This window comes from Priapulus caudatus, unplaced genomic scaffold (genome assembly GCF_000485595.1).
Source record: "Priapulus caudatus unplaced genomic scaffold, Priapulus_caudatus-5.0.1 Scaffold409, whole genome shotgun sequence".
Classification (NCBI taxonomy): Eukaryota; Metazoa; Priapulida; class Priapulimorpha; order Priapulimorphida; family Priapulidae; genus Priapulus; species Priapulus caudatus.
The window spans coordinates 289947-305103 of NW_014577470.1; the positions used below are offsets into that span (position 1 = coordinate 289947).

At 46.2% G+C, this 15157-nt stretch overlaps 1 protein-coding gene across 1 annotated transcript in view; it reads right to left on the reverse strand.

Annotated features, from left to right (window-relative positions):
* Window positions 1-10721, reverse strand: part of LOC106810087 — an 11632-nt gene extending 911 nt beyond the window's left edge. The window contains exons 1-4 of the mRNA XM_014813361.1: window positions 10642-10721; window positions 8092-8286; window positions 7668-7778; window positions 978-1172 (exon numbers count right to left, since the gene is read on the reverse strand). Coding sequence (XP_014668847.1) covers window positions 978-1172; window positions 7668-7778; window positions 8092-8286; window positions 10642-10671 — 531 coding nt within the window. The 5' untranslated portion in view covers window positions 10672-10721. The remainder of the gene's footprint in view (window positions 1-977; window positions 1173-7667; window positions 7779-8091; window positions 8287-10641) is intronic.
* Between the last annotated feature and the right edge of the window lie 4436 nt (window positions 10722-15157).

Here is a 15157-nt window from a genome sequence, read left to right on the forward strand (position 1 = left end):
AGACCAATACAGTCGGCCTTTGTCTCTAACGCCCTGGCCACTATACCCTATACGTCAACTAAACACGTCAACCGCGTTCCTCTCGTTCCAGCTAATCCCCGGAAGCTTTTCGCTTTCTCTCTCTCTCATCTCTTTTTTTTAAACAGTCTCCTCTGCCTCCTCGTCTCCCTCTCTCTCTCTCTTCTCTCTCTCTCTCTCTCTCCTCCTCATCCTCTCTCTCTCTCTCTCTCTCCTCTCCTCCTCTTCTCTCTCTCTCTCTTTCTCTCTCACTCTCTCTCTCGTCTCTCTTCTCTCTTCTCTCTCTCTCTCTCTTCCTCATCTCTCTTCTCCTCTTCTCGTACTCTCATCTCTCTCTCCTCTCTCTCATCTCTCTCCTCTCTCTCCTGCTCTCTGTCTCTCTCTGTATCTCTCTCCTCTCTCTCCGCTCGTCTCTCTCTCTCTCTCTCCTGCTCTTCGCTTTCTCCTCTCTCTCTCTCTCTCTCGCCGCTTGGCTCTCGCCTTTCTCTTCGCTTTCTCATACTCTCCTATCTGTATCTCTCTCGCGCACTCTCTCTCTCTCTTTATAGAATTCGCCTCCGTCGCGTGCTCTCTCGCTCTCTCCTCTCTTCTCGTCTCTCTCTCTACCTCTCTCTACTCTCTCTCTCTCGCTCTCTCTCTCGCTCTCTCTTTTTCTACCTCTCTCGCGCTCTCTCGCACTCTCTCGCTGCTCTACTCTCTCCTCTACCTTCGTTCCTGCCTCTGCGGTCACCTCTCTCTCTCTACCTCTCTCGCCTACCGAGACGCTCTCCTCTCTCTCCTATACCTCTTCTCTCTCTACCTCTCTCGCAGGCTCTCTTCGCTCTCTCTCTCTTTCTCTCTCTCTCTCTCTCTCTCGAACCAAACTTTTCTTAGTCACGCGTGAACCTTCTTACTCGTAAACTTGCGTTCCTTGTTACGCGAGACATTCTGGTGCAGGCCGGCATTCGGGAGGTACTGACCGTGGCTTCACTGCTCTCGAGGTCAAACTCGAGGTCAAGGTCGCGGTAAAGGTCAAGGTCGATGTCGGTCGGCGAGCTCTCGGGCGCCCGACGCCTCTCGTCCGCCACGCGGGGATGCCGTAGACTGGCGCCGCGTCGTCGTCGCCGGTGCAGTCCGGCATGCCGCGGACGTCCGCAGCGCGTCTCGGCAGCAGTCTGCGCAGGAAGACGCGACAACGACCGCCTGACGTCGGCTCCTCCCCCTGCGCCAGCCTCCTCCTTCTCCTCCTCCTCCTCCTCCTCCTCCTCCTCCTCCTCTTCTCTCTCTTCACTGGGGCTCACGCCGAGACGCGGGAAGCCGTGGCGACGAGGTTCCGGGGAAGAGAAGAAGCCATCCGCGTCCCGACGCCGCCGAAATATGTCGCCCATCAAACCGGGAGGGGCGCCACCGTATGCAATTCTTCGCCGGCGGACTTTCGACGATTTTTTCGACGCGTCGCGATGCACGATCTGTGACGATGCCTGACTGCCTTGAGCGCGCGTTAGAAGGAAGTTTCCTCTATACTGGCGTCAAAATGCGGCCGTTTACAGCAATCTAGTAGTCGACAGCTCATCTCATAGTCAAATCTAGATTTGCTGAACAGGGTCGACTTGTTCTGGCAATAACGTTATAGACAGATTGACTATGCCAACCAATGGTGACTTATTCTCTACAGGAATGATGACGACTTGCTCATAGCAACCTCGCCTTTACGAAATAGCCTTCCTCTGTCTCCGTCTTTGGTTTATGTAGCGCGTCACGAGGGTAGCAAGCACGTCATGTGAATTTACGGCCAACGCAGCGTGTTGGAACAATATTCCGCACATTTTGAGACAATAAGCCCTTCTAGAGCCATCGGACAACGCTACTGTTAATGCATATATATGGCACGCGCGTGTGCACGTGGGCATTTCTGTTTTCTCGCGCATTACTGCCTCATTCCCCGCTACCTGTTCATAAGGAAGGTTATACTCGGGCGTTCGTACAGTGTGGAGTTACTGCTACAAGAAGCCGTGATACCTTCGCACCAAACACCTATCTACCTCATCATGAGACTGCTGCTAGACAGCCAATTTGGTTGGTCATGCTTGCTGGCCAACAATCTTGACTCCAGATAGCATCTCACTTCATATCACTTCTGCTATCATATTACATACAGGTTACTGGTGCTCATAGGGTCTATGTCCCCCAGGGTACTGCCGAAACGTACCCTGGGTACGGTCCGGTATACCGGAACGTACCCTGGTCACTATTTGATATGGTTAGGGTTAGGATTAGGGTTAGGATTAGGGTTAGGATTAGGGTTAGGGTTAGAGTTAGGGAGTAGGCGTAGGCGACTCCCTAGACTCGTTAGTGGAGTAGGCGAGGAACGGTACGGCATATTAGATAGTACCAGGGTACGTTCCAGCAGTACCCTGGGGGACATAGACCCTCTCAGCGTTACTGGTGCAGTGAGTTACTGGTGGCAGCTAGACCAGCCACAATATTTGCACAGGACTCAAGCGCCTGGCTAGTGCACGTGTGCACATTGTGGCATGTCTGCAATGGCTACATGTCAATGTTATCAGCATTAATTTGAATACATTGTGATAAATGGGTCTAACCACCCCACTTGGAACGTTTCAATGATAAAATGATGGTATATAACCACGAAAGAGATTATACCGTATCTACAATCTTATACGTTTTGCTTCTGTTAGAGCACTAGTGTAATATAGAGTATAGAGGTTGTTGGTGCCTAACCCTAACCTAAATAACATTAAACCACAAACTAATGGAGTATCACCCCGCGTGGAGCGTAGGAGCGTGCTTGTGAGCTACTGCAGGTCCTGCCCCACCTACAGCAGTGCCACCTGTCGTGTCACCCACGATACAAGCACACGTATCCATAGCTCTAGTACTATATCCCTTGGCCTTGTTACCACAGGGCCAACAAGGCCAAGGGCTATATACTAGTACTAGAGCTAACGTACGTAACCATAACAACTATTCAACCACCACTGCACTGGCCACCGGCACAACATTTCGGAGAATAAAATAACACCGGTAGTAGATGAAGTTGAGTCATTTACTCGTAAAAATTACCCATTACGTGTCAAGTACAGTGTCACTGTAGCACGAAGGGTCGTTGTCGTATAGAGTACTACATATATGTACCCGAGGTAACTATCTGATATGGTTAGGGTTAGGGTTAGGGTGGGTAGGGTTAGGGTTAGGGTTAGGGTTAGGGTTAGGGTTAGGGTTAGGGTTAGGGTTAGGGTTAGGGTTAGGGTTAGGGTACCCTATACGACAACGACCCCTTCAGCGTCACTGTACCGCCATCCCCCTTTCGCAACCGCCCGCCGCACACTACACTAGCTTGCGCTTCATTTACTTATTTAACTTTCACCTTTCTTTTGATGTTGACATTTTTACACTTGCAATAACATCAGGAGCAAGTGTATTATCTTATACTCTTATCTTACTGTTATCTTGTCTTTACTATCTTACTCCTTATAGTTAATGTAAATATGCAGCTATCAGTACAGTCAGACTGTACCAAAGCAGTTTCGCAATGCGCAATCGAAATCACGAAGGATGAGCAGGTAATTTGTCTTAACTAACCATTAGTATTAATTTATTCTCGGGAAAAAATTCCGAAATTACACACGTGCCTATGCTGCTGGTCTGACGTGGAAGAGAATGACATACAACAGCAGGGTGCGAAATTAACGCGAGTCCGGAGTCAAATACTCCCTCATTTACTGTCGGACTCCCTGATTTGACATATGCAGGAGTCCGTGTGACTCCCAGAAAATTCTGTTATATACTAACTAGTTCGTTCCAGAGCACGGCCTCGCGGAATTGCCGTACTTTTTCAGCAAATGTCCAAAGATAATTTGGTAGACGTGCAACCGCATGAATCTTCAAAATAAGCACACACGTTATTGTTAATATCTTTAGTTTTGAATTTCAGACTGCGGACTCCCTCATTTTGCTGCAGGCTCCCGTGAGGCTCAAAATAGCTCCCGTAAAATTTATGACAAGAGCTATTTTATCTACAGACTTTTGAAAAAGAGCTCCAATGAAAAAAGTTATTTTTTCCCTTGTATGCACCACATATCAATTTCTTATTTGGAAGAAAAAAATCAAATAATGAGCTGCAATTATGCTTATGAACTTACTCATGCGCTTAGAAATATAGCACCTTACACCGTCCGATCAATCACAGACTGATCCACCGGTTGATTTTAATTAGTGCAACATCACTGGCTCACTGCAGAGAATACTTTAATAATCAAATAATCGGTTACACTGCCAAGTGAAGATGAGAATTATTAGAGCTAGGCACCCTCTTGTTCCCATGCTGTTCATAATGTCTGACAACCTTGCAGAATTCATCTATATAGTAATTATCTCTGGGTAACAGCAGATGCAAACGCCATAAAGCAGGTGATAATAGGTGGAATGTGCCATAAAGCAGCCGAGAACAGGTGAAAACACGGTACAGTCGTGTTTCCACGCTTGTATATATCCTACAGAGAAAACAGTAACACTGTTTATAGCAAATTCGGGCAATAATTCATCTCTATTAAAGTGGTTGATTAAAAACGGTTAAACTTTATCGGTGGTTCCCAATGTTTTTCCAATACAGTACAGATGCACAAACAGGAAAAACGTTATTTTGCAAGAGGTAAATAAAATGTACAGCTCATGTGCAGGCATCTTTTCATTGGCAGGGCTCCTAACCCCCTATCATGTCTTACAAACATAAGACCTTGGGATGAGCATGCGAATAAATAAAATGGGTAATGACTTATAATACTAGTTTCACATCCAACATACAATTAACGATCAATCGTATTGACCTGGCATTTATTAATCACGCGCCAATCAGATAAATTGGCCTAGGGTAGGCAACACCATCCTCGATACCTAAAGCTTGCAATCGTATCGATTGCTGTTCCCATGATCAGTCATAAAGATGCAGAGGTGAAACTACGGGAGTTAGTTGCGCGGGCTGCACCGATGCCAACTGCAGTTGTCAGAGTTGGCCACCAGGTGTCGGTGATAGCTAGCGAGCCCGCTAGGCATGGGGCACCATGGCATATTCAAAATTATCACAAGCTGTATTCTTACTTTGAACACCAAGAGAGTTGATGAGAGGAGAAGTTACAATAAACTTGTTCTTTTCCCCTCAATATATATATATATATATATAAACACACACACAAGAATGTATATCAATATACGAAGCAACACAACACGATGGTCAATCACAAACACACGAACTGACGGCGCTGACGATCCGGATGCTCTGTGTCTGCGTGACTGGCCACGAGTGTGTGTGTGTGTGTGCGCGCGCTCTCGCGTGTGCGTGTGTGTGTGTACGTGTACGTGTACGTATGCGTACGTCCGCGGGGCGGTAGAGAGGGAGATCGAACTGGCCGACACCTTACGCACGAGGCGGCCTGCGTACGTATACGACGAGGGGGTGGGTGATTGACTCCACTCCCCGGGATTCGCTCTTTGTTCGGCCCGATCAACGGCTGCGCGGCAATCACTGCCCCTGCCTGCTCATGCTGCTGCTGCTGCTGATGATGATGATGCTGTCTGGCCCATTTTCCTAATTAAATTCTTAGGCTTTTAATAATTCACCGGCGAGCGCCGCACGGTAACGATATGCCCCAGCGCCTAATACGATAGCGGGTGGGTTTTCTGAGAGCCGATCTGCTATTTGGTTTTCTCAGAGCAGATCTGCTATTTCTTTGAAATGCGTCTCACACACGTTTCACGATTTCGTGTCTCTTATGTACCTTATTGTTACCACACCTTTACTTGCCAACAGTGACTCACTGCCGCTATTACAAGTCTGCGGGATGTATCAGATAACCTGAAACTAGTCTACGTAACACCACACTGCCATTATGGAAACTGTGACGTCACATCGCGATTATTGAATTTCATTAAAGGAAAGATGATGCGCGTTTATTTTTCACGAGTAAATAATTGGCAAATAAGAGCGACCACTTCTAAGTGAATCTAGCAAAGAAACATAATGAAGTAACATGATAGTTAATGAAAAAGAACACTAATTAACACGGCACAAACTTCTCTCCATCAGATCAAGAGCGAATTGAAACAAATTAATCATATTATTTGTCTTAATTCACTCCCTGATTGTACACATGCAGTGGTTTGATAAACGTAATAATAAATCAACAACATCGTTTACTCGCAGTCACTACCTATGTTCAAGGTAACCCAGATACGTCTGAAGATTACACGTGAGTTTTCTGTTGATTCAAGATATTCACTAGCGGTGCACGTGATCGGTACGTAGACTGACTACGCACGTCGTTGCGTTGACACCAAGGTTGTTTAACCTCATGCCGCAAGAACGTTCGAGTCACTCTAACCGGTAAACGCAAGCTGCGGTATAATGCCCCTTATTGGCTATGAACTATGCTCATGGCCTTAAAAGTATTTACTATCAAATTTTGCGCAGGGGATAGATAGTGATCCGCTAGGGGACGGCTCGGATTGGCTAATTTTGTCTCTTATTTATTTTGATTATTTTTTGCTAAATTTGTTTATTTTTTAGAATTAGGGTTAGGGTTAGGGTTAGGATTAGGGTTAGGGTTAGGATTAGGGTTAGGGTTAGGGTTAGGATTTGGGTTAGGGTTAGGGTTAGGGTTAGGGTTAGGGGTAGGGTTAACTGATTTCTATATACACAACACACTAATAATGCGCCATCTAGCGGATAACTATCTCTCCCCTGAGACCTACTTTTTACTATCAGTGAGTGGATTAAAACGCACACGCATCGTGATGTGTGTAACTATATGACATTAACAACTAATAACACCAGGTCCTATTATTAGCTCTTGATGTCATGTACGTATCACTTGCAAGAAACAAACGCGAGCGCCATCTGGCAGCGAATTGTCGCACCACCGCTATATAGCTATCATCCTTCCATCGATCGTCGCGAAATCAAAACTGCCACCTAAACACGCACACTCACACGAGCACGCGCGCGCTCGCACGCACGCACACACACACACACACACACGCACACACACACGCACGCTCACACACACGCACGCTCACACACACGCACACACACACATAGTTCCCCCTTCCTCGCTCTCTTTCTATTCATTTTTCCCCTCGTCCCGCCCACCCCCTTTCTCTCACTCTCCCTCTTTCTCTCTCTCTTCTCTCTCTCTCTCTCTCTCTCTCTCTCTCTCTCTCTCTCTCTCTCTCTCTCTCTCTCTCTCTCTCTCTCTCTTCTTTTCCCTCTTGCTTTTCTTCCCGCCTCTCTCAGAGAAGGGTCCCGACTATAGTCATGATCCCCGGAACTCGGGCCCCTATCACTAATAAATCGATGATAAGTAAACATGAATTGTATTAATGTAAAGTCTCTTAAAAGTAAAGTCTCAATGTTTATGTTCTCTCTCTCTCTCTCGCTCTCTCTCTCTCTCTCTCTCTCTCTCTCTCTCTCTCTCATATATATATATGTTTGTTTATTTATTTATTTATTTAATTATTTACATATACAGACCTAGCGTCTAACAACGTACAACGTAAAGTACAAAAAAGAACATGTTACTTCACCTTTTCCGAACAAAAGATGTGAAAGCAAGAAGAGGAAGACAGAGCGCCCGGTTCCCTCCCCTCCCCCTTACCTTCTCCGTGAGCGCCGTGTATTTGCCGGAGAGGTCGTCTCGCTCGGTGCGACTCATGGAGAGGAGCTCCTCCAGCCGCGCCACCTCCTTCTCCAATATGCTGTTCTCATCCTGGGAAACATCAGCCGTGTTACCGTGTTGTGATATGCTACCCCACATAACCAATACATACAATACACGACCCCACGCACAATCTATGCATGCAATGTGTGACCGCACACACGACCTATAATACTTGACCCCACACGACCGATACATGCAATATGTGACCCCACACACGACCGACACTTGCAATACGCAACTGACACATCTAGAATACATGACCACACACACGACCTATGCATGTAATACTCAACACCACGCACGACTGATGCATACAATTCATAGGACACGTGCAATTTTCGCGAGCTAGCGTACCGCTCACCTGTAACGATGTGTATGCGCGTGTAGTGGAAGACATAGACGGCGGCGAGAAATCGAGTTCCTCCAGCGTGTCGGACAGATTCCGCGTGATTATGTCTCGCACGCGCGAAGCCAAACCATCGCTTTCTTCCGTGTCGTCTGCGGACGAACTCACGCCACTCGCACTCCTCTGCGCGAGGACATTCTCCTCCAGCTTCTAGAGACGCGTACCGAAAAACAAAGCGATAATCAAACAAACAATGAACTTCACAAACGAATCAGTTTTACGGACATTTTTACCATAGTTTATAACTAGTTGGGCAGACATTGCACACTTTTCTGCACGACCCATGCTACAGCGTCCAGAGTGTTCGATCAGTTAAGGTCACAAGCGAAAAACAAAGCGATAAACAAACAAACGAATCACTTTTACGGAAACTTTTACCACAGTTTAACTAGTTAGGCAGACATTGCACACTCTTACACACTACCCCCAGAATGTTGGATCAGTTAAGGTTATAAGCGAACGAAGCTACCAAAACCTGTAGCTAACAAAGCATTTCAACCGAACGTACCAATATCTAACGTACGATGGCTCTTACCGTTTCTCTGTACTTCAACGCTATTGTCAACTACGAACACGCTATTGCTCACCACGTATTTATATGTCAGCACACATTTTTGAGATTTGATAGGGGAGAAATTCAAACAAGGTGGCCATTACTGTTTGAATTCTGCATGATTTTGCGCACTCTCACCGGTCTCGTATTAGTTCTCGCGCACGGGCAATAATGCAAGTATGGAGTTTACCAATGTTTGAAAATAACTCCCTTCCAAATTGTCCAATTATGACATACGAATACCGAGGTAAATACAATAGTACAATAAATACAATTTAAGAAGTGTGCCATGACTGCGAATACACTTGCAACATGTAACAAGGCAGGTCGAATGTTTTATTTATAAAATTAGCATTTGTTTTCAAGCTACGAGGCTTTTCGTGTGGAAGGGTGTGAGGCTCCTACGACGTGTACCAGTCGTACAGCCTGCTCTGGCTAGGTCTACAAATACCACGTCATCTAGTCTGTGTCAGTATAGAACATATCTAATATATTAAATGGCACAAACTAGGTGATGGCATGATTATTCAGATGCTGATCTATATATTACAATCCAGAAGTGTACTGTGTAGTACTTAGTATTACACTTCTGGATTTTGCGATATCATGGAATACGTTTATATACAGCGGAAATCATAATCATCTTACCTCTACCCCAAACTAGGGTCCCTGTATACAGAGAGTTGCGCCAACTCAGGATTTGACGCCATTTTGTTTCCAAATGGATCCTCACCGCTGCCGCTTAAGTACAGCGCTGTATGGATACGCTGTACAATATTCCGTAGTAATTAATTAGACTAATCGTGCTTCAATAAACTCAAAATTTACAGAGATTATAGCTAAGACATGTGGCTATGTGTATCTAGATTTCTAGAAATGTAACTCAAATTGTTCGCGCCATATGATAATTTAATTGTACACTTTCTTACGGCCATAGCCGTGCGTATCCATTTGGAAACAACATGTCGTCCAGCGACCACGTGACCGATTTTTTCCGACTCGTCATGGCGCAACTCTCTGTATATAGGGACCCTACCCCAAACCCTACTTGTTTGAAACCAAAATATATAAACATTTATAACACATTATAACAATGACAGATCATGATTCATAATGCCACAAATAAAACCAGATGTGTAGTCGACAGTCATTGAGTCAATCTAGTATAATTACTATAAGTAATATAAGTATACGTAATATTATTATTATTATATATTATTACTAAGCCTAATGCTCATAGCGTCTATGTCCCCCAGGGTGCTGCCGGAACGTACCCTTGGTACGGTCCGATATACCAGAACGTACCCTGGTAACTATCTAGCTGATATGGTTAGGGTTAGGGTTAGGTTTAGGTTTAGGGTTAGGGTTGGGGTTAGGGTTAGGGAGTAGGCGTAGGCGACTCGGACTCCCTAGACTCATTAGTGGAGTAGGCAAGGGTACGGTCCGGCATATATTAGATAGTAGTATTTAGTACCAGGGTACGTTCCGGTATACCGGACCGTACCCAGGGTACGTTCCGGCAGTACCCTGGGGGACATAGACCCTCTCAGCAATACTAATACTAATACTAATACTAATAACTAATATAATAAGTATATATAAGTACTAAAGTAGTGATTACCTGTTACTGTTAGTGATATTACTTATTAGTTATTACTGTGAAGTTACACAGAATATGTCACTATGATTTCATTGGGAGATACTACAGTCTACTTAAAATCAGTGGACGCGATCGGTATCATGAGAGAAGATATGGTGCTGTCACCTGTAAATGTAATGACAACTAATGTGGAATGTATTATAATTATGTAGACCTGATGTTATGATGACTGTCGACGACAACAATCAACCCCGACAACCAGACGATAATAAACAAAACAAAAGATAAACAAGTAAATCATGTCTTGCGAGAAAGCTAAATCCGGTAACGGGAGATGATTGTCTATTGTTACCTCGTAGTTTGAAAAGCTTGAGGAACTCATGCAAAACAAAATAAACCGATGACAAACAATAACAGAGAATTTCAAGTGAAGCGGTGCAGTGATAACGCACCAACGAGCTAGCTCAGCTCTTATTGGTCCATTTTCAGCGCTAGCGTTGTCATCACTTTCGTAACCATGCACGCGCACACGATTAGCGTAGTTTCATTCTTGCTGTCGGTGGTAACTAGAGCAGGCTTATTTAATTGCTCGTTAGATGGCGCGCAGGTCAATACAAATGGCCTCACTCTCGTTGTGAATTTGTTAGCATTGTCCCGCGTCCAATGCGTCAGAGACAAATGGTTATTCCTATCTAGTAACCATATCACACTATCAGTTGTTATTTATGGTAATGTATGGGGCTGCTTTATCATACGTTTTATCGCGTTTGGGATCAAATTCCACACGTTTTCAACCATCCAATTACGTATTCGGATTCATCAATTTCAATGCCGATGTATAGAAAGCAAACTAAAATGCCATTGAAAAAAAAATACCAAAATGCCATGCCAGAAAAAATAGCTTCCCAGCAATAATAACGACTATAAACACATCAACACATGGTATAGCTAATAGCTTGGATATTGCTTTAGCTATTGCTATTGCAATTTGTTAATATTGCTATATGTTATTGCATGTTCACGTCGCCACGTAGGCCTACTGTCCGTTATAGTATAAACATATACATATACCTATATTATATATATCAATCTTATCATGAGTAAATAATCTCATACAGCTGGGCGCCCGGCCTATAGATAGATATCAGAAGTAGATAATAGCTAGGGCCCTAGGTCTCTAGGTCGCTTAATATATGTCCCTTATTATCTACTTCTGATAGATATCATAGGGCCTACATTCTAGTAGGTACATGTTCACTGCTAGACGGGTGAAATTCCACGAAAATACCTACGTCATATTTATAAGAAAACAAACCGATGCAAAGCAAGCTTATATTCACATCCTAAATTTGTTATAATATTATATAGCTTATAATTATTATATATGACGTCTTTGTGAATCTGATTCATTCATTTCAAAACGAGGAACCTTTAATATCGCCGCTAGGTGCACGTCCCTCTGCGAGCGCTGCTCCCGCTTGCTCGCCATCTCTGTCGTCTGCATGTGTCCCGGCTGTAGATTCACGCGCTACAAACACCTGTATATTATATACACACCTCACACACCTCTACGTGCTTCTACATCACTTATACGCCCGTACAAAAACCCGTATCGTGGCACGGTCTACTGGCGCGAGAGCAGCCGGATGGCGAATGTACGCGTGTAGATGCGCCATGTTATTGCAGACGGACTTTTTTCGTAACCGTTTCAAATGTTTTCGCAGAGGAACGCTTCCTAGTTAACGGGGAACGTCGTGAACGGGAAACGTGTACGAGTTCGTTCGTCGCGCGACTTTCGCGCCAGTCTACGCCCGACCGTAGCTATGGTGATCACTAGTAAACTTCGTCGATCGCTGGTATGCGATTAATATTTTACGATATCCTGCGCAACCTTCTTCGCCTCGACCACCACTCGATCGGGTTAACGCAGTAACCGCGGGTGTCTCGGCATGGGGAAAAGCTGGGCCGTTCTCATGAACAGTTGTAAATTGACATCTAATATCCAGAAACAAGATGGCTGGACTGGTGTTTGATAATAAATATGAAGTTTTATAACATGGATTTCGAATCCCCTAAAATTTGGAGCACTGATTGGCGTTTGGATTCATAGTTTAAATGCGATGAGATATGGGAGGAGTTGTAAATCAGTGTTATCTATAAATCATAACACTGATTTTACATGCCTAGCTAACAAAAACACAGATAACCCAAAACTAAATGACAGGGTCTACCCTCTGGCATATATACTGCGCTGATATATAGTTTTACAAAATTTTATAACATATAACTTTTATTATCTTAGGCGGTAAATATATCACACCGGCTTATATAGAATGGCTACACACACATAAATAAATACAGACGTATTATATAATATAACACTGAACGCCTTATCGTGGCAATGTAAACAAACATTGGCAAACACCCGGAGGGGCAATGTCAGCAATCAGTGACCAAGTGTCAATTGTGAAGGGAAAATCGATCATTGCCTACATACACCGCACGTTTTTCAATATTATACAATATTTTCCCGGGCGTGCGCGACTGAGCGGGCCCTGAGTATGCAGTGCACCTATGGACCCTGCCGCAAATTAGCATCCGTACGCCTCTAAACACGTTACACGCACAGGTAGGAAGTCCCGTTAACAAAACAGCTGGGCCTTGCCCCGGGCATGTTTTACTGTTGGTCGCTCTCTCTCTCTCTCTCATGGGTATGCACACACGTCATGACACACGTACACACACGCTGTACACGTACACATGTACATACACACACATACACACACACACACGGCGCGGGTGTCTCAAGGGGCTCCCTTCGCACGATAACGCAATAGCGAAAGGATAACACGCACACACACGCACGCGCGCGCGCCACGCCACGCAATCACACACACACACACACACAAGCAGCACACACACATCACGAACACGCACGCACGCACGCACGCACGCACACACACACACACACACACACACACACACACACAACACGTCACGCACCGCCACACACAACACACAAACACACGAAAACACACACGCACGCACGCCGCACGCGCACGCACGCACACACACACACACCCTGCGTGGGAGACACACACGGCTACGTGGCCACGAGACTTTCCCGCACACGCCCCAACCCTGAAGACAATCACCGGCCGACCATGGCGAATGACACCGTCTCCCTTGTCGCAAGCAAGCCACCGACGAGGCAACACAGCCAGGCGCCACTTCAGGAAGACGAAGAAGCAGAGGGGACTGGATCGACAGCAAAAAAGAAGAAGCGGAGAGACAGGATCACGGGGGTATGCGTAAGGGGAGAAGACCCGCACACACGCGCGTTTACCTCCCTCCATGGGTCAGTCGGTAAGGATCGATTCTAAGTCAAGACCCCGGGGATGAGGATTATGCGTAAGATTAGGGCTTGGGTAAGGTTGGAGTTGGTGCGTTAAGGTTAAGGGTTGGAATTAGAGTTGAGCATTAGAACTAGAGTTAGGGTTAGGGTCACGGTCAGGGTTAGTGATAGGCTGGGGCTATGTTAGGGTTTGGGCTAGGGGTAAGGTGAGGGCTCAGGTTAAGGTGAGGGCTATGCTCAAGGTCAGGGTTGGGATTAAGGATAGGGTTAGGGTTAGGATTGGGCTTAGGAATAGGGTTAGGCTTAGGGATATGGTTAGGGTTAAGCTTAGGCTTAGGGATAGGGATAGGGTTAGTGTTAAGGTGATGACGGTGGTGATTCATGTAGACCGAGGACGGGACGCCTTACCTCCGACTCAGAAGAAGTACTATCCCAAGTCCTCCTCGTAGTCATTGCGCTCAGCTACGGATGCTCAATCACTGATACCTCTCAATATATATATATATATATAAACCTCTCTTTCTATCAATATATATATATGTATATATATATATATATAAACACACACACAAGAATGTATATCAATATACGAAGCAACACAACACGATGAGTCAATCACAACACACGAACTGACGGCGCTGACGATCCGGATGCTCTGTGTCTGCGCTGACTGGCCACGAGAGTGGTTGTGTGTGTCGTCGCGCGCGCTCTCGCGTGTGCGTGTGTGTGTGTACGTGTACGTGTACGTATGCGTACGAGTCCGCGGGGCGGTAGAGAGGGAGATCGACTGGCCGACACCTTACGCACGAGGCGGCCTGCGTACGTATTACGACGAGGGGGTGGGTGATTGACTCCACTCCCCGGCGATTCGCCATCTTTGTTCGGCCCGATCAACGCTGCGCGGCAATCACTGCCCCTGCCCTGCTCCATGCTGCTGCTGCTGCTGATGATGATGATGCTGTCTGGCCCATTTTCCTAATTAAATTCTTAGGCTTTTAATAATTCACCGCGCGAGCGCCGCACGGTAACGATATGCCCCAGCCGCCTAATTACTACTACATGTAGAGCGATAGAGGAGGAGGGGGAGAGGGGAGAGAGAGGGGGAGGGGGGAGGGGGAGAAGAGAGGGAGAGAGGGGGAGAGGGAGAGAGAGGCGAGAGAGGGGGAGGGGGAGAGAGAGGGCGAGGAGGGGAGGGGAGAGAGAGGGAGAGAGGGAGAGAGGGGGAGGGGAAAGACGGAGGGAGAGAGTCGGACGGGGCAGCGGGCAGTCGCGGGCGGCCCACTTTCGCTGCTGCTGCTGGCTGCTGCGTGCTGCTCTTCTAGTAGGCAGCCTACTCGCCGTGATGCGAAAATGATTGCCTAGCGTGCGAGAGCGTATGGTACCGCGCGCGCGCGTGCGTGTGTTGTATGTTAACCAGAGTTTGGGGCGGGCGGGTGTAAGTACTATTACGGCTCACTGACCCCTCCCGCCGGCGGAGAGAAGGGAGAAAGGGCTCTCGTGCCTCCTCTCTAGC